The following is a 19,048-nucleotide window of genomic DNA, read 5'->3' on the forward strand; positions in this document are numbered from 1 at the left end:
TTCCTTGGAGGAGGAGCCTGTTTAGTAAAAAAAAGACATTTCCTGTTCCCAATAGGGGGCGCTAGGCCTAATGGGTAATGTTTCAATGCACTCGTGTTAAGGGTGGGATCCCGCACATACATGCCAGATATGAAAAAGATTGAACGTTGTGTCAAGGAGCTATTAGTCTTTTACTGAATTTGTCATTTTGCCGAAAAAATGGCCGACTTAGGTCCACGCCCAGGTCAGACCCGTGAATGAAAACGCACCATTTTGAAAATTTTAGATCTCCTACGTCTCCTGAATAGTCTCACCAATTTTGAAGATGATCCAACTGACTCCCTCTGTGACAAGGTCTCAAATGTGCATCCTGTTAATTGATAAAAATTTCACATTCGATCCAAAATACCCGATTTCCTGTTGGGTTTGGAATATGGGTTCAAGAGACTTTTTGGAGCAGTTTTGCACAAGGTATCGACTCCCCAAATTTCATTGCTCTACATTAAAAAAACCTAATAGGAAACGCCTTTTTGAAAAATTCAAGGGGGCGCCACTGAGCTATTTTGTTACATTTTTTTGTAACGTTGCAAGATTATCGAAATCAATGCAAAGCCGCATGTATGTGCAAAATTTGGTGAGTTTTCGTGCATGTTCAGGACTCCAAATGTAAACTATACTACAAATGGATAAAAATTTCACATTCGATCCAAAATACCCATTTTCTGTTTGATTTGGAAAATGGGTGCAAGAGACTATTTGGAACTGTTTTGCATAAGGTATGGACTCCCCAAATTTCATTGCTCTACGTTGAAAAAACCCAATATGAAAGGCCTATTTTAAAACTCCTTTCTGTCGCCACTAGTTAGCACTGTAGAGTTGATGCAAATTACCCTTACAAGACCCTTCAGGGTATGACTCTCAACAAGCACGGGAAGTTTGGCGCAGAAATGTATATCTGCTGAGTTATGACTGTTCAAAGTTTTTTGCGAGACAAATTGTTGACGGTCATTTTCACTGAGCCATTTTGTTAGATTTTTTTGCAACGTTGCAAAATTATCGAAATTTACAATTTTCCGCACGTATGTGCAAATTTTGGTGACTTTTCGTGCATGTTCAGGCCTCCAAATTGGCCGTTTTTATTTGCCCTGGGGAAAAAAAAAAAAAACCCTTTGCAAAACAATAGGGTCTTCGCACGCTTAGTGCTCGGGCCCTAATTATAATTTGCAATATATTCATCTTATTCAGCCGACCAATTGTGCTAAAAACAATATGACCTGGGTCTGCAGCTTTAATGGCAACTCAAAGAAAATGAACAATGGGCACCATTAGACAAACATAAAGCAGGCAAAAATGTGCTTGAACAAATGAATAGACCCTACCCACCGACGTCACAAAATCACGTGCTCGCTGTGTGGTTCCGCCCACTTGTCCGTCATTTTGTGTCTGTATTATCAATGGTCTCAATTGATCGAGCAATTTATAATGCATTTCATGGAAGACCCGGTGCTTTCGGATGCCGTAAACTCACTTGATGCGTTGCATAAAAGGCGTTATGTGGAAAAGCTTCAGTTTATCGATTCGCCAGATCCATATTTGATGCCTAAATCGATGTTTTTCGACCCGCTGTCTCCGCCGTATTTGCCTGACATCTGCTAGCTACCCTGAACTGTACAACTATCTTGTCCACACAAAATCAGCCTATTCTCACGAAAGTTTGAAAAACTTTAAGAGCTTGGAGGCTTATAAATACTTCGTTGCTGGTTGGGTGAAACAGGTCCTCGTCCACGAAAATTCGGCAGGAATCTATCTTGTGCTTGGAAAGGTGAGTTACGAAATTTTCAATTCAAAATCTTTTGTTATTGCTAACATCCACTGTCAAGTCTAATGTATTTCATGTCGTTTGTCAATGAAGTTAGGGCTTTTAATGTTTATATGGTTTAGCGATAGCACTCTCACTACATACATACGTGTATGTTGTCGGCGATTAGCCTAGCAATGATCTTAATTGTGGTTGTCAGCCCAAAACCCTCTAAATATATATTAAATGCATCTTACCAGATATAAAATGACTACTACATAATCTGTGGTAATCGTTTGGAGCCCAGTTTTCTCGTCGAATTGCAGCAGCCCATCTCGCTCTCTTCTCTCTCGGAATCCGGTAGAACTTCAAGTCTCTCCGTCTTCTCCGTCTATCTTCTCTGTTATTGCAACCGACCGCCACACACGCCTTCACCATTTTGATTATTAATGTTAACGAGCAGAAAAACACGTCGTAAATAGGAGGAATGTACGTAGCCGTAACAGGGAAACATGATGTGTTGACGGACAATTGGGCGGCACCAGTCAGGAGGAAGGAGTTGTGACGTCACGTGGGTAGGGTCTATAGAGAACTTAATGTGACACTATACAAACAAAATATGCTATATTGGTTAAATAAGGTTACCTTGAACGATTGTAGGTTCATAATTTATCTCTTCATTCGCCTCTAGCTTTCTTTTTTGCCACCTTACAAGCAAACATACAATGTATGGCCGCATTGAGCAGTGCCTCCTAGTGTTGTATCGGTCGCGAATGATTCGGTCTTTTTGAACGAATTGTTTGGGTGAACGACACCGAACTAATCACCATCTGCACTGATTCGTTCTATGAAGTTAGGGCTTGTTCGCTGCGTGGGAGGGCGTTGAGCAAGCGGCAGCTTACCGTTACTGAGGATGTAAAAGCGTGCATTACTATGCGTTACTACGTTGGTTGAATGACATGAGAAAAGTGAGAGACACGGACTCACGGAGAAGGCAGAGTTCTTGTACTTGTTCAAGTCAATGATTCACTTTTTTAGATCCATGTATGTATATTTTTGACCCAGCAGATTTGATCACTTTTTCTGTTAACCCCATAATAAAGTCATAAAAGAATCAAACTTCATGAATGTTTTTTGTGACAAAGAAGTATCTGTTCCAATCACTCTATCGGAGAAAAATCAGAGTTGTAGAAATAACTGGAAACTAAGGTCCTGGAAAAGTTTGGACTCGGTCCAATACTTGTAGCATCAATAAAACTGCTGTACGCGTCTCCCATTGCAAAAGTTCAAACAAATAGTATAAGTTCTCAACCCTTTGCATTAAATCGTGGAACCCGCCAGAGCTGTCCACTGAGCCCCATACTTTTTGACTTGGCAATTGAACCGCTCGCAATTGCACTTCGGAACAACCAGGATATCTCCGGTATTTGGAGGGGGGGTACAGAGCATAGGGTGTCTCTGTACGCAGATGATCTCCTCCTTTATGTGTCACATCCAAATACCTCTCTTCCTGCTGCTCTTTCACTGCTTGAGCAATTTGGTTCAGTGTCTGGATATAAGATCAATATATCTAAGAGTCAGTTATTCCCAGTTAATAGAGAAGCGTCAGATTTGGACCATAGCAGCACGCCGTTCCAGATTGTAGAGAGACAGTTTACATATCTGGGGGTGGTCGTTACACAGCAATTTAAGAATCTTTTAAAAGATAATTTTACTGTTTTGTTAGATCAGGTTAAAACATCATTATCACAGTGGTCTCCCTTAACATTATCGCTTGCTGGACGTGTAAACTCAATAAAAATGAACATACTTCCAAAGTTTATGTACTTATTCCAGAATGTTCCAGTACTTATTCCAAAATCGTATTTTGCTTCTTTAGACTCCATTGTTTCCTCAAACATATGGCAAGGCAAAAGGCCTCGGATCAGTAAAACCATACTACAGAGATCCAAGAAGGATGGAGGCATGGGGCTCCCGGATTTTCGATATTACTACTGGGCTGCTAATATACGTTGTATCACTTTCTGGACTCACTTTTTTCTTCAACTCGATAGTCCAGGCTGGACGTCTTTGGAGCTGGACTCCTGTGAAAACATCTCTCTTCCTACACTTCTTGCTGCACCTCTCGACTGTCGTATACCAAACTCACTTAATCCAGTGGTACGTCACACCTTTCGAATATGGGTCCAGTTTAGGAGATTCTTTAATTACAAACTAAGTCCAATTGCCTCCAACCACCTTTTCAGTCCCTCTTCCTCTGATTATAACTTTCGGATGTGGCACAATAAGGGTATCAAATCCTTTGCCGACATGTTTGAAGATGGAAATTTTGTTTCATTTACTCAACTGACTGAGAAATATAATCTGCCCAAAACTCACTTTTTTCGTCATTTGCAAGTCAGGCATTATGTACGCTCGAATGTGCCCAATTTCCCCTCAGTACCCAGTACGAATCCAATCGACCGTTTTCTTTCCTTCGATCCAATCCCTAAAGGTGCACTGTCGAAACTGCACAGTTATATTTCATTGTCATTGGGCTCGGCGACTGATAAAGTGAGGGCAGCCTGGGAACAGGATCTGGGGCACCTCCCTGATAATCTGTGGGATTCTATATTATCTGCAATACATAAATCATCAATCTGTGCTAGGCACTGCCTCCTTCAGCTCAAGGTGGTGTACAGAGCTCACATGTCAAAAGCCAAGCTTTCCAGTTTTTACCCGAACATAACTTCCACCTGTGATAAATGCAAATCAGGGGACGCTACATTGATACACATGTATTGGCTATGCCCCAAATTGCAAAAATTTTGGCACAATGTTTTTCAAACTCTGTCTACAGTACTAAATAAGAATATTGGCATCAATCCCACCCTAGCTCTGTTTGGTGTTTTTGGGGAAAACTATGGTCATTTGTCATCTACAGAACACCGTATGATCACTTTTGCACTGCTCTTGGCTAGACGCACAATTTTGCTAAGATGGAAAGGTGCTGCTCTGCCCACGCTTGACCATTGGCTTCGCGATCTAATGTCTTGTCTCAAGTTAGAAATGCTGCGCTTCTCTATGACCAGGTCAAGGAGAAAGTTTCATTTGACATTGGATCCTTTTTTGACCTATTTTCACAATACTCTAACAAAGCCATGAGTTATGCTTAGATGTGGGGAGACGGCTCTTGCGACATGTGTATAAATATTACTATTATTATATTTAATTTTCCCTTTCTAGAGGTTAGCGAATATATGTATATGGACATAAATACAACAGCTTTGATTGTCTGTGATGCACTGCTAATAACCTATCATTGGTATGCATGGTGTGCCTGAATTATATAACTAGTCAGGACAGTTGGGGTTGTGGGTGGGAGGGGCTGTTTTGATTTTCTTTACGTTTCTGTTTTTCATTTGTAATAATATTTTGTTCATAATTGTTGTTGTTTATTGTGGTTCTATGTACATTAAAAATGAATAAAAATATTTGAAAGAAAAAAAAAAAAGAAATAACTGGAAACTCAAGAGAGCCATGATATTATGTTCTTCACAAGTGTATGTAAAGTTTTGACCACAACTAGATATGCATAATGATAACAAATCAAAGCCTGTCTTTTGTAACCAATTCTCCCAGTTAAACAAGACTGTAAGATGGATATTCAATAAACATTTTTATCTTTTATATTTGTGTGTCTGTTCCGTCAGTGGATTTGACATTTATTTTAATCTGTTCGAGTTGGCAGAAAAAAACTCAAGTTTTCTCAATGTTTAAATAGTCTACATATTTTTATTATCATTATAAATGCATTTACACGACGAAATAACGCTGGAAAAGTTTGTTAAATACATTTCTCGTATGAGAAATTCGTTTACATTCGTTTACCTTCAGCGAAGCGACACAGGTTTTTGTTTCCATACCCCACTCCTACCACAGTTTTTTGCTTTTTAATTCCCCTGTCTTGAGTTTGTTTTTCACTCCAAGCTGCTCTATATCGAAAAGGAAATACCAGGATGCCACTCGCGGAGGGCGTTAGAACGGGAGGGGAAGATTGAAAAAAGAGCGGGGCCACGCGTGTTCACGTGTGCAAGCATGCACAGCGCCTTCTCTGTTTTAGCAAAATTATTTACTTTATTTAACATCCATACATCATTTTAGTGTAAATATATGAATATATATTTTTTGAAAAGTTAGTGAGAGAGAAGTCCGGCCCGACTCGACCGTAAATAATCACACATAAGTCGCTCAAGAGTATAAGACGCACCCTCTGCCAAACTACGAAAAAACCTGCGACTTATAGTCCCAAAAATACGGTACGCGTCCTGTATCTAGCTTTCTAAGTACGCGCTTTGTCCCGTACTGTCATGAAACTCAAAATAGTGTCTTATTTGTAGAATGAACAAATGGTGCTTTACAATAGGGGGTGCCCAAAACCGGTCCTCAAGGGCCGGTTGGGGTCCTGTTTTTGTTCCACTCGATCGAGCACAGACTGTTTAACCAATGAGGTTTCTGTTAAAACAAGCAGCACCTGACTACAATCAAGTAATTAGACTTGTATACGCCAGATTGGTGCAAAGGTGTCGTCCTGTTTTGTTGGAAAGAAATCCTGCACCCACTGTGTCCCGTTGTAGAATAGTTTGAGGACCCCTGTTTTATAAGGATATACAAGGAAACACACTCTACTGCTTTTTGACCAATGAACTGACGGAACAAGGACAATACGAAATCACCACTCATCTTATTGGTCGAGGTACTGTCACTTGCCATGATGATAACGGAAAATAAAATAACGGAAAATAAAATAAGTATGTGAAAGATAAGAGGCTTGAGTGAAGCTTGAGTAAAAAGCTTGTTCAAAATGATTATAATTTGTTTTCTTGTTCTTTTCTCTGTACTATATTTTCACTACCGGTAATTGTATTATATTTTTGTGTTCTGCCAATTTCATTTGTATTTCAACATAATTGGAGTGATCATTTGAGAAAATGTTATTGCTGACTTTGGCTTTGAATGCACCTAAGTTGCAAAAAAAAAGTCAAGTTTACTATTTAATCTTAAGGGTTAAATTACATAGTTTTAAATTTACCAGGACAGATGTTAATTTTATTCTATTATTTTTTTTGTATTAAAAATACATGGCTTATAATGATTGTTTCCCATGTGCTTATATAAATCAAATATGTACTTAATTTAATTCAGGATTAGGTTAAATTATTATAATACTATATATATAAACTATTAGTACTAATGACAAAAACTTCTCACGTCCAAAAAAAAAATCATTAAAAGGGTGACAGTTATCGGGCCGTTCGGCTCGACCAATGAGGTGTCCCTTTTTTTTTTCCGGGGAGTTGACAACCTTAGCCTCTGGTGTCCTTTGATGAAAATCGCGATAGCACTATTACGTACAATAGGGAGCATGTGTATTTAATTATGTACTGTATTTTTGTTTTGTTCTTCCTTTCTGTCTGCCTCCCCCAACCCCTTTTTGGCCCGCTGCTTTCTATGAATAAACAAAACAATATAAACAACCACAGTGGGAGTACACCAAACTTCCATTTGGCACATTAAACTCTTCAGCCAACAAAGACAACCCATATTCCCATTCTTTGTGTCTAACCTACTGAACAGGACGGCTTTAAAGGGATCCATGGATAGAAAGACTTGTAATTCCTATAAGATAAATGTTTGTGCAAGTTATTATCATTTGATATTGAAACCCCTCTTGATGTTTTCGTTTTAATACAATTTGTAAAATTATTTTAACTCATAGGTCGCCATTGTTGTTGATGTCGCAGGGCGGTGACGTCACAGGGCCACGATGCCAGAATTCCACCCAAAAAAAAAAAAAAGTGTCACTCTTAAATTATGTAAGGTAGTCATTTAAATACGCCACAAGGTGTCAATGACAAGTTTTACATTAATTAGGGATCAAGCCAATGAGTGCATTTTTTCCCTCGACTGACGCTATAGTTTCTTTACTCCACAGTGGGAGAGAGAAAGGACAGTGAACACAGGCATTCAGATTCGTAGCTCGGACCTTGCCGCTTATTGGCATAAGCTTCGGCAAGTCTTTCACAACACACATAAGTATCATATAGTGAAAATACTACAAAACTAATCTCTCAAAAAATGTCACCAAGAAGAAAAGTGCTTCAATCTGTATTACCGAGGCCCTATTCTCACACAGTTAACACAACACTGCAAAGAGAGCTGGCATTCACAATCGTAATAGATGCACAAAATGCACATAAAACTTACTCAGACTTTGGTCAAACTATATTTAAACATTTTAGAAACTAATTTACTTCAACAAATACACTGGATGGCAGTATTTAGTCACAATACACAAACTATGATGCTGGGAGCCATTTTCAGGAGTCTTGTGAAGACAACACTCAAATGAACCTGAATCAAAATAGACCCAGTCTAAAAAAAAATACAGGGAGCTACAGCGTCAGTTGAGGGACAAAACACACTCATTGGCTTGATGTCTTATTAATGTAAAACTCGCCATTGACACCTTGTGGTGTATTTAAATCACGACCTTATATAGTAACAGTGACTGTGAAGTACGGCAGCGTGGCCCTGTGACGTCACCGCCCTGCGACGTCAACAACAACGGCGAGTTACACGTTTATTTTTTTTTAATTAAAAATTTTACAAAATTTATTAAAACGAAAACATTAAGAGGGGTTTTAATATCAAATTATTATTACCCGTGCCAACACTGATCTTTTAAGAACGAAATGTCTTTTTATCCGTGGTTCCCTTTAAAAACAAAACAAAAAAAAGTGGTGGGAGAGCTAGCTATTTGACAGTGTCGATCATGTGGATGTGAATTTTTTTCTTCAACTAAGTATTTCCTTTTTAATTTTTCATAAACAATATTTTATTGAAAGAATACTGTGCTGGTATAATAAACGACAAAAAACAATTATTGTAATAGAAAATGCAAAAATGATGATATCATTTCTTAAATACATGATTCATGTTTGTATCGCTTTGCCACCCATTTGATTGAGTTCATGCGGTCAGATGAGAATCTCCATCATATCCTTGTCCACTTCCTGTGACGTGGCCGTGGCTGGCAGGTGTTGCTGTGAGTGATTCTGGGACTGGGCAGGGACCCTCCGCTCTAGGGTGTTGCTATAAACCACTGGACCATCTATATGCGGCAGGGAGAAAAGAAAAAGTAAAATAAAATCCATCCATACAAAATGTTTCAATTAGATTTTGCAACATTGCTCAATATGGGCCCAAGCACATCAGTTATTAAACAACACTGTAAGCTATCACTACTGAGTATATTGTACATCCATAAAACGCACATCTGTGAATTACAACTGACCATAAATTGCTGTTCGTGAATGAGGTACAATGGTACCTCCAGACGCAAAATTAATTCGTTATAGAGTGGCTTCTGTATCATGATTCATTTGTATAATGAATCGTGTTTTACACATATATTCAATTCAATTCAATTTTATTTGTATAGCCCTATATCACAACAAGGTTGTCTCAGAGGGCTTTAGCCCAATTTGTTCCAATCTGTACTATAAACACCACATTAAAGTGTGTATTACACCAAAAAGCATGTTTATTTCATATTTCACGCAGCGTTTTATGCTCCTGAATGAAATGGACCGCTTGGATGTGTGTGGAAGCGATTGTTTTATATATTCAATTTTTGAATCCCCTGCCATGAAAATGAGTAACATCCGGCTCCAGTATCGGGTTTAGGACGAATGCGAATGTGACCTCACCCAGGTCAGCGTTTCACAATACAGCATTGCTTTATAGCATGCAGATGAACTGCGGTTTCAGCTGATTTTGCGGATTAATTCGTTTATTTTTTGCATCACGCGACCCAAACGGCTGCAGGCTTTGTAGCTGCACCAAGGAGGGGCGTGTGAGCCTTTTTGGGTTTCCAAAGGTTCCCGTTCACCGTGGATATTGGCCAAAACAAGTGTGCGACAACTGTGGGACCATTGGATTTACGAGGAAGTGAGTAAACATCTTGTTTTGTATAATGTCAAATACTGGGATCATGGCACACGTTTTAATACGGAGGTGGCTTACGTTTTGTGGCTGCTTGTCAACCGAAAATGCCACTCGGCCAACGGCCAGTGGCTTGTCGCACATCCCCCCACCGGGGAAGCACTACTCGGTTTATAGCCCTCTTCGTGTGCCCGGTGTTCTGTCAAATTTTCAACCCGATCAGAAATTGCAACTTTGTGTTAAAAATGGCCATGAATACAGTGATTACAAAGTAAACACTACAAACTTTCTTTAAATAAAGGACTATTTACTTGCATTTGATCATGGACGGATATGTAGAATAGATCTTCTCAGACACATCCTGCCATGTTAGTTGCACAACAACTTCACGCCGCTCTCTTACTGTTTGTCTTCACCGTGTAGTTAAGCACTTATTTACGCCATATTCGTGTTGACCATGTGGCAGCTACGCGCTTTTCCGACGTCGGCCGGTTTGGCCGGGGGTAATTCTCCAGCTGCATCCCCGGCAAACTTGCTCTCCTGCCTGCAGCAGCGGACGAGCTGTAACTTGCTCGCTGCCAGGCGGGTTGCCGATCGGCGAAGACAATCGACAGCCCCGCCGCTGTGTGACATGATCCAGAGTAGTTTTGAGTGATTTCTTGCTTCGAAAGCCGAGAATAAACTTTGAAACATTACTCGGTTCGGGTTAGCATGTCGGCTAGCTGTCACGCCTCCTCGTTTGTTTACGCTTTTCGAAGCTGGGGCAGGGAAATGACAAAAGCCTGACTAATTCCGGTGGCATAAAATATTGTATAAATAAATATATATATATAAATAATATATGTTCGGGAGGTGCGACGGTAAAGGTGAAGTCGACAGTTTTGACCATTATGGAGTAATTTTGCCATGTCGTCCTGAATAAATCCATTTTTAATATTTCATATTCCATTTAGCACAAGACTGTTATTTGTCATGATAATGCCATTTATTTAGCAATTGGGGAAAAATACTCGCTGTTAAGTTATATTCTTTTGTTTCATATACATGAGCCTTGTGGTGTGTATATTTGGTTTGTTTACATTTAAAGTAGTTGTGGTGTTAGGAGAACACCATTCCGCAGCATGCAATAGGATTATGCATGCGGCAACAAGATGTGATGTACAAGTGCACTCTACAATGCACAACAAGAAGTCCCCGAGTTACGAACGAGTTCCGTTCCTACGCAGGAGACGTAACCCGAATTCTGTGCATGTCAGAATTAACCCTTTAAGTACCCCTAAGTACTCTCTACATCTCAAAATAACTATCCAAACACATGCATTATACGTACTGTATATAGTAGTACTAGTAGCAGCAGTATATGTACTATCTTGGCCAAGATGTTGGAACTAAGTCCTAGCTAGACAGCGAACTAAACTCCAAAATGATGATGTCAGACGTCTGTGTGGTTTGCTGAAATGAATTTTTGGGTATCGAAGCTTTTGGTACAACTGTATTTAGTTTGATTTGATACGCATTAAAACTGCTAGAAAAATCATTTTGTTCTCAATAGGAAAGCAAAAGCTCCATTCAACTGTTAATCAGTGAGGCAAGCTGACTTAAAATTATTTATAGGCTGAGAACAGTACATAGGCTATTTTGTTCAACTCTTGTGGTAGTGCATTTAGTCTGTACATCGCCATCCATTTTTTCCAACATGATCCGTATTCGACCTTTCGTATCGCGATGTATCGTCAAATGATATTTTGTAAAAGTCGACCGATATGAGAATTTCAAATGTCGATACGATTCTGTAAGCTGATATCTGAGGCCGATATACTTTTTTTAAAGCACGTAGAATATGAAATGCAGTTTTAAAAAATTGCTTCAACAGCTTCAAATTTACGATGATGAACTGAGACTTAAAGGATTAATTCGGTCTAGTGCTACCAAACTAACGAACGCAGTCCTTCTTTTTATGATTACACACACTCAGCAAGAACACTATATATATTGGCAAATAATTAAACCCACCAGAATGTCATGACGAGATGTAAACAAGTGAGAGTTTAAGAGGATGCTTGCCATGCTAAAGATAATGCTAATGCAACTGCTACGCTAACATTACGAGTTACATTTAGAGTGTAAAGATCACTTAGGTTAGGTTCATACTACGGGTCTTAATGCACAAATCCGACTTTTTGCCATATCTGTTTTTTTGGCGTACCCGTTCAGACTGCCTTTGTCCATTGAGACCGTTCAAGTATCACACATGCGCACTAATTCGCAGTCCGAGATGCGCTCAGCAAAGAGACCCACATGCGCAGAAGCATCAAAACAAATTACACATGCTAGCTGTATGTCATTCCAGAGTGATCATATTTTAATTTCCAAAAAGAGGACACAAATAACAGACATTGAGTCACTGAGACCCCGTTTAGTCTTATATTCAAAATTTATATGGACTGTCACTGATAGAACGCATACACGCACACACGAGCCTTGACTTGTGTGTGTGAAATGACGTGGGTGCATCAGTTTGCCCCGACTCGGCCATGTGTGCAATAATGAAATATTGCTCATTCATCGCACAGAATGAAAATCGAAAATTGTAAGGCTTATTGTTTTCTTCATTTTATTTTTTTATGACTGTGGTCAAGCCCGCTTCGTGCTTAAAAGCAGAGTTCAAACTACATGGCTGCTGTCCTCCGTGCCTCTTGCTCTTTGCTGACGTAATTGCTGCATGGATTTCGATTTGGGAGTGTTGACAGTTCAGACCGCCAGTCACGTTCTGAAAAAATGTGGCCCGGATTGGATTTAAACCACATACGAAAGTGACTCAGATCGGATTTGAAATGGTCCACTTTAATGAGACTTGTCCTGTTCAGACCGTCAAGTTAATGCCTGACTCGAGTCGGAAAAACACGAAAAAATCGGATTCGTGCATTAAGACCTGTAGTATGAACCTAGCCTTAGTTAACACCTTTAAAGGCTAAAGCAACATTACACATTCTCTCATTCAAGATATAAAAAAATCTTACAATATTTACAAAACAGCAAGCCTGAAGTTTCCTGTAGCAGCCTACCTTCAAGCTGCTGCAGGGTCCTTCCGAGGTCCTACCGTCAGTCACCAGTGGCTACAGTTGCCCACACAGATGCCTGATCAAAATCCTTTTTGTCGCCTTATTTTACTTTGTTAATTGGCCGATGCCCGATGTTGGAAATAAGTCCATATATCGGCCTGATAAATTGGCCGGTGGATATATCGGTTGACCACGAGCATTTTGTTCCAAATCTAACATCTAGTGAATGTGCTAGGCACAGTACTTAATTTTGGATTGATCTTGATTTAAAAAAAATAATATCTACTGTACTTACTGTACACAGAAATCAAATCACAAGTTTTTACTTCTCTCAGTTTCCAATCTTACCAGCTACACGTTCAGGAAAGTAGACAGGGCTGGGGCTGGACACTTGGCTCGGCACCATCATGCTTTGAAGGGCTGGAGTGCCAGGCTTACTGGTGTCCTGACTCGGATTCTTGTCAATCTGCGTGGAGCTATCCCTGCTACCAGTCTTCGAGTGAAATGCCGTCGTTTGCGTTGAAGAAAAGACTGGGGAGGGAGATGATGTGATAGAATCTGTTCTAAGAGTGTCCGTGCGAAATTCTGGACCAAGAAGAACCCCTGAAGAAGAAACGTTTACAGATAGTCGTTGTGTCTCTACTACACCTGTATTACAGTTGAAGCCAACTGTTTGTAAAAGTGTGCACTAGGGTTAGGCATCCTTTGAAATTGAATGATTCCTATTCCGGTTCCATTCCGTTTCTTTGAAGAAGCAGGGTCCCCCCCCCCCCCCCCCCCCAAAAAAAAGGCAGGGCCAAAAAATCTTTAGTTTAAAAACGTATTAGTTCATAATAATGTCTTAACTTCTCGATTTTTTTTTTTTATTATATGAATTTAAAATGTATTATTATTGTTATTATTTATATGAATTTAAAATGTATTATTATTATTCACTACGATTTCTTATTAGTACAATTAATATGAAATTTATGAATTACATGAACTTTTCACAGGACTATTTTATATTAACTTGTATAGAAATATCAGTCTTTGAACTTGAACGGGTGTCATGCCACGTACTTCCTGTTTTATTTTGAAAGCTTCACCCTCTTCATAGTCGCGTACTTGCTCTTCCTCTTGTCATCTAATCACCTATTGTTTCCACCTGTTCCCTATTACCTTGTGTGTGTATATAATGCCCTAGTTCTCCTTGTCTTGTGCAGAAGTGTCTTTCATGTAAGGTCAGTCACGTCAGCCTCTCGCCATAGCCATCATAGTTATTCTGTACATTATCCTCCATTGGAGTGCTTTGTGTTTGTAACTTGTGATCCTAGCCAACTTCAATTTTTCCTCCTTTTGGAGCGCTTTATGTTTTTGCATTACCTCCCGTTTGGAGCGCTTTGTGTTTGAAACCTTATTTTGTTTCTAGTCATCCTGACTCATTCCTCCGTTGGAGCGCTTTTTGTTTGTGCTTTTTTTCATCCCCGCATGTTAGCGGAAGAACCTGTGTTTTCAAAATAAATTTTTGCCTGAACCTCCGCAGCTGAGTCCGCCTCGTCATCTCGGCCTGACAACGGGATGAACGGGATGAAGTTTCTTTCCACAGGAGTGCACTTTTACATAGATGTTTATTTTTCAAAAGCTCAAGGAGAAAACATCTACTTATGGCGGAAAACACAGACAAGGCTGAAAAAGCAGTTTCTGCTCTTGCACCCCACTTTAAACGAAATTGCTGCATTTTAAGCCAAAAGAACTGTTGTGTTTGATAAAACAATATGTCTATATGCTGCCATAGCAGATTCATGGTGCATTAATTCCCCAAACTATTTTTAATTTCGAGACCGTGCTTATCAAAGTCCTAAATGATATTCGTCGGAATACCGATGCAGGCAAATAATCTGTTCTGCTACTATTGGATCTCAGCGACGCATTTGACACGGTTGATCACAACATACTACTCAGCAGATTGGAACAGTGGGTAGGGCTTACTGACACTATTCTTCAATGGTTCACATCCTATTTACATGATAGGGATTTCTTTGTGTCAATCGGAAACTATCAGTCAGAACGAACCAAATTCACGTGTGGAGTCCCTCAAGGGTCAATTCTTGGACCACTCTTATTTAACATCTATATGCTTCCGTTAGCTCAGATAATGGAACAGTATGACATCTCCTATCACGCCTATGCAGATGACACACAACTGTACATTTCTGTGTCCCCACATGATTATAGTCCCTTAGTGTTCCTGAGTAAATGCATTCATCAAATCAATGAATGGATGTGCCAGAATTTTCTCCAGTTAAATGTGGAGAAGACAGAGGTGATCATTTTTGGGCCAAAAAAGGAAAGGTCAAAGATAAGCAGGCAACTTAGCACAATGTCACTTACAGCTACAAATCAAGTCAGAAACCTTGGCGTAATTATTGACTCAGACCTAAAATTTGATAGCCATCTAAAGTCCGTCACTAAATCCGCTTATTACCACCTAAAAAATATAACCACAATTAAGCGGCTTCTGACTCAACAAGACATGGAAAAACTTATGCATGCATTCATTTTCAGCAGATTGGACTATTGCAACGGTATATTTACAGGTCTTGATAAAAAATCAGTCAGGAAGCTGCAGCTAGTACAGAATGCTGCAGCCAGAGTCCTCACAAATACAAGGAAGCTGGACCACATTACACCGGTTTTGAAATCGCTACACTGGCTTCCAGTGAGTCAAAGGATAGACTATAAAATACTACTGCTCGTCTACAAAACACTTAATGGCCTTGGACCAAAATACATGCTTGACTTGTTAGATTCCTATGAGACATCTAGACCCCAGTGACGTGCGGTCAGGGGAGGCAGGTGAGTTAGAGCCTCACCTGTCATCATGACAAAAAAAATAATTATAGCATCAAATTTATATGAATATTTGTCCATTGCTCTTTATGTCTGACTCATTTCAAACATTTTTTATAGTCAAAATCGCTGAATTTGCCTATTTCCTGTTCAAATAAAGAAATGAAACGAGAGGTGCGGCAGCAACGAGTAAAGCCTCACCTCTGATTGCGCAATCCATAACAAACTGGGTTGATACATGGAATTGGAGCGTGCTGGTTGCCGTACATCTGCATGTCGCCATTATAATGTTTCCAGATACGTTTATTTGACCTGATTTTCCACATTCTGGCTAATGTCTTTATCCCTTAAAGTTTAATGTTTGTTAGCGACATATTTAGTTTTGCTGATGGGACATAAAACCGCAGTGAAAAGGCACATGTTGCGGCAGATAGTACTCTGCCGCACTGCAAGGGGGCGTACGTGAAACTGGACTTTACGTTAAATGTGGACGCGGTTAACACAACACCGGAGCTAGAAGGTTTGCTTCAAACTACGGGACAGAAGATAACTCGCGCTTTTCAGACGGACTGGTACACCCGAAAAAAAAGACTGGCTATGTGGCTGTCCTTCGAAAAATCGCCTTTGCTGCTTTCCCTGCCTTTTCTTCTCAACTTGTGCCAATGTCTGGACTAACACGAGATATTGTGACATTAAAAAACTACCACGAAGCCTCAGCAAACATGAGAGCTCGACCACTCACATTCAAAGCCTGATTGCTTTAAAAACTTTTGGAAGCTCAAGGATCGATTTGGCTTTGACGAACAGCGGAAGCTCAACGGTAGCATCCTCAATGCTTAGGTAAAGGAAAGAGTTTGAAAGACCTCATTAATGCAACCTGCATCCTAGCTAAACAGGAGTTAATATTTCGTGGTAACGATGAGCATGTAAGCTCTTCTAAACGTGGCATATATGTAGAACGATTACATGGTTTTGCTGAGAAAGATGAAAGGTTAGCTAGACTTTTGGACACATCCACTGTGTTTTCTGACTTGTCAAATAGAACACAGAACGATGTAACTGAAGCAATCCTCTCCATTGAGGCGGAGAGATTTTTTTTTAAGTAAAGGAAAATAAGGAGGACTTTTACAAAAAGGGCGTAGGTTTGCATAGGGACGGTAGGGACATAATACTACCAACTTTTCAGGATGCTAAAATTGTCCCCACCAACTTTTAAGCAACCTTACCTTTTTTGCATGATATAATGTTCAGTTATATAGAGAATTTAGATCTTTCAATAGTTCCATATGTTGTAAGGATAGAATTGACCCTACCATTATTAAGTGAATTATTTTCATTATGTTTATGTTTGCTAATAAAAACCAGACATTTATTCAGGAAGTTTTCAAAATGTTTCTTTAGTATTTTTTGAAAACAAAGATTTGAATCGAACAGTGTATCATCTGAACCAATGCATGTAAAAGTTATTATCAGAAGATAAGGATTTATTTTGCAATGATCATTTTGCCTATTAATTAATTAGGTTCATATACATGAGAAATGTGGCCCTTTGCCCCCTTCATCCAATCTGTTTGGTCTAATTAGTGTCCCGTCCCCAGCAAAAAGTGTACCTACATGCAGGTTATGCTGTTATATCGTCCCTACGAATGTTGATACCAAACCTATACCCTTCCAAAGTAACGCCGGTTTTTGTGGTGAAGGACAGGCGCAAGAGCACAAACAGTTTTCATTTCAATCTTATTTAAAAAAAAAAAAAAAAAAAAAAGAGCTTAGACCAAGAAAAAATACAATAGAATATTGAAAAACTAAATTTTGGCCTTAAATAAAATATTCTTTGTTTTTCTTTTCACACTTTTTGTTTAGCAATCTGTAATAAATTGATTAAAGTATCAGAATTAAAAGTTTTAAAAACAACTGAATATTTCACTAAAGGTCAGAATTGAATTCTGTGGTTTTGTACACCACTCTTTACTCTCATTTATGTTGCATGAATTATAGAATTGCGACGACCAACACATTGAGGGTGTGGGGCAAATGCATGTTATTTTCTTACTTTTACGTATCGATAATATGTACCGTGTGTGCGTGTTTTGTGAAGAATGCTGATGAGATATGAAATAACCAGTAGCCAATTGAATAAGCTACCGTTTTTGGTTTATATATTTGGAAATCTGACACTAAAGGAGTCAGTGCCTCACCAACCATGAACCTCACCGCACGTCACTGCTAGACCCCTAAGGTCGTCTGGAACCGGTCTTCTGCATGTTCTAAGAACAAGAACCAAGCAGGGTGAGGCAGCATTTAGTTATTATGCTCCTCACCTCTGGAACAAGTTACCCGAACGTCTGAAGTATGCTCAAACTGTTAGCTCTTTTAAATCAGGGCTAAAAACGCTTTTGTTTAGCACTGCATATCCATAACTGTCTATATATTTCAATCTACCTGCTTTCTATTCCTCTTGTGCTTATCTCCATTGCTGATTTCAATTATTATTATTAGTAGTAGTTTTTGTTTTATTTTTATTTATTTATTTTTATTCTGTGATTAAATGCGATCTTTTGTCTTGGTTTTTACGTTGTGTTGATTTAAATGTGATTTTTATGATCTTCATGTGATGTAAAGCACTTTGAATTGCCTTGTGTTGAATTGTGCTATATAAATAAATTTGCCTTGCCTTGCCTTGTCCGTTTTACCCTGGAAACCCCTGTTTACAGATGTCGAGCAACCGCTTTTGTTTAAACCTAGCCATAAAAAGAAGGTAAGTAATCGTATTTATTATTTGAAATGATTGCCATTTTTAGCTTAGAATCATTAATTGATGTCTAATATTTAGTTTAAAAAAAACGACTTCAAAAAATTATTCACTTGCATATTTTAAACTTTTAAACAAATACGTCACAATGAAAAAATTAGCGTCTGCAAAAAAGTCAAGGATATCTACCTCATAACTATCGCTTAATTGTATTTTTTTCGTTACTGTCACATTTTCCCCAATATTTTAGATGATAAATAATCGAGCCAAACAAAGAAATATTGGGAAAAAAAAAGTTTAAAAGGATAAATAAATGAAAATCTCGACCACTCGTTGATGTCTGCGATTTCTGCATCGCGACCCTCGTTATATTACCATGTTTCACTCATAAAATCCCCCAAAAATCCGGCTGTGGCCATTCACAGCTGTGTCTTGACACTCGGTGATACATGCTACATGGAGTTTTTGGATTGAAAAGAGGTAAGTACGCGATAATATCTCGTTAAAATCGGGCCGTCTTTAATTCTGCTCTAGCGTGCTCTCACCTCCAGTTAGGGTTTTGCTGTTTAATTTTTTTTTTTTTTTTTTTTTTTTTTTTAATGCCCTCCTGTTCAAAATTTTTCTTCCCCCAGAAAATTG

At 39.0% G+C, this 19,048-nt stretch overlaps 1 protein-coding gene across 4 annotated transcripts in view; it reads right to left on the reverse strand.

Moving 5' to 3' along the window:
* Positions 1 to 8,537: 8,537 nt before the first annotated feature.
* amot (angiomotin) overlaps positions 8,538 to 19,048 on the reverse strand; it is a 68,281-nt gene continuing 57,770 nt past the window's right edge. For 2 of the 4 annotated variants that reach the window (XM_057821211.1, XM_057821212.1), the window contains 2 exons: positions 13,174 to 13,428; positions 8,540 to 8,930 (listed from right to left, as the gene is read on the reverse strand). In XM_057821211.1, the coding sequence (XP_057677194.1) occupies positions 8,797 to 8,930; positions 13,174 to 13,428 (389 nt within the window). In that variant the 3' untranslated portion in view covers positions 8,540 to 8,796. Of the gene's footprint in view, positions 8,931 to 13,173; positions 13,429 to 19,048 lie in introns of all 4 variants that reach the window. The other 2 variants (XM_057821215.1, XM_057821213.1) reach the window with 2 other exon arrangements.

Source organism: Corythoichthys intestinalis, chromosome 18 (genome assembly GCF_030265065.1).
Source record: "Corythoichthys intestinalis isolate RoL2023-P3 chromosome 18, ASM3026506v1, whole genome shotgun sequence".
NCBI lineage: Eukaryota > Metazoa > Chordata > Actinopteri > Syngnathiformes > Syngnathidae > Corythoichthys > Corythoichthys intestinalis.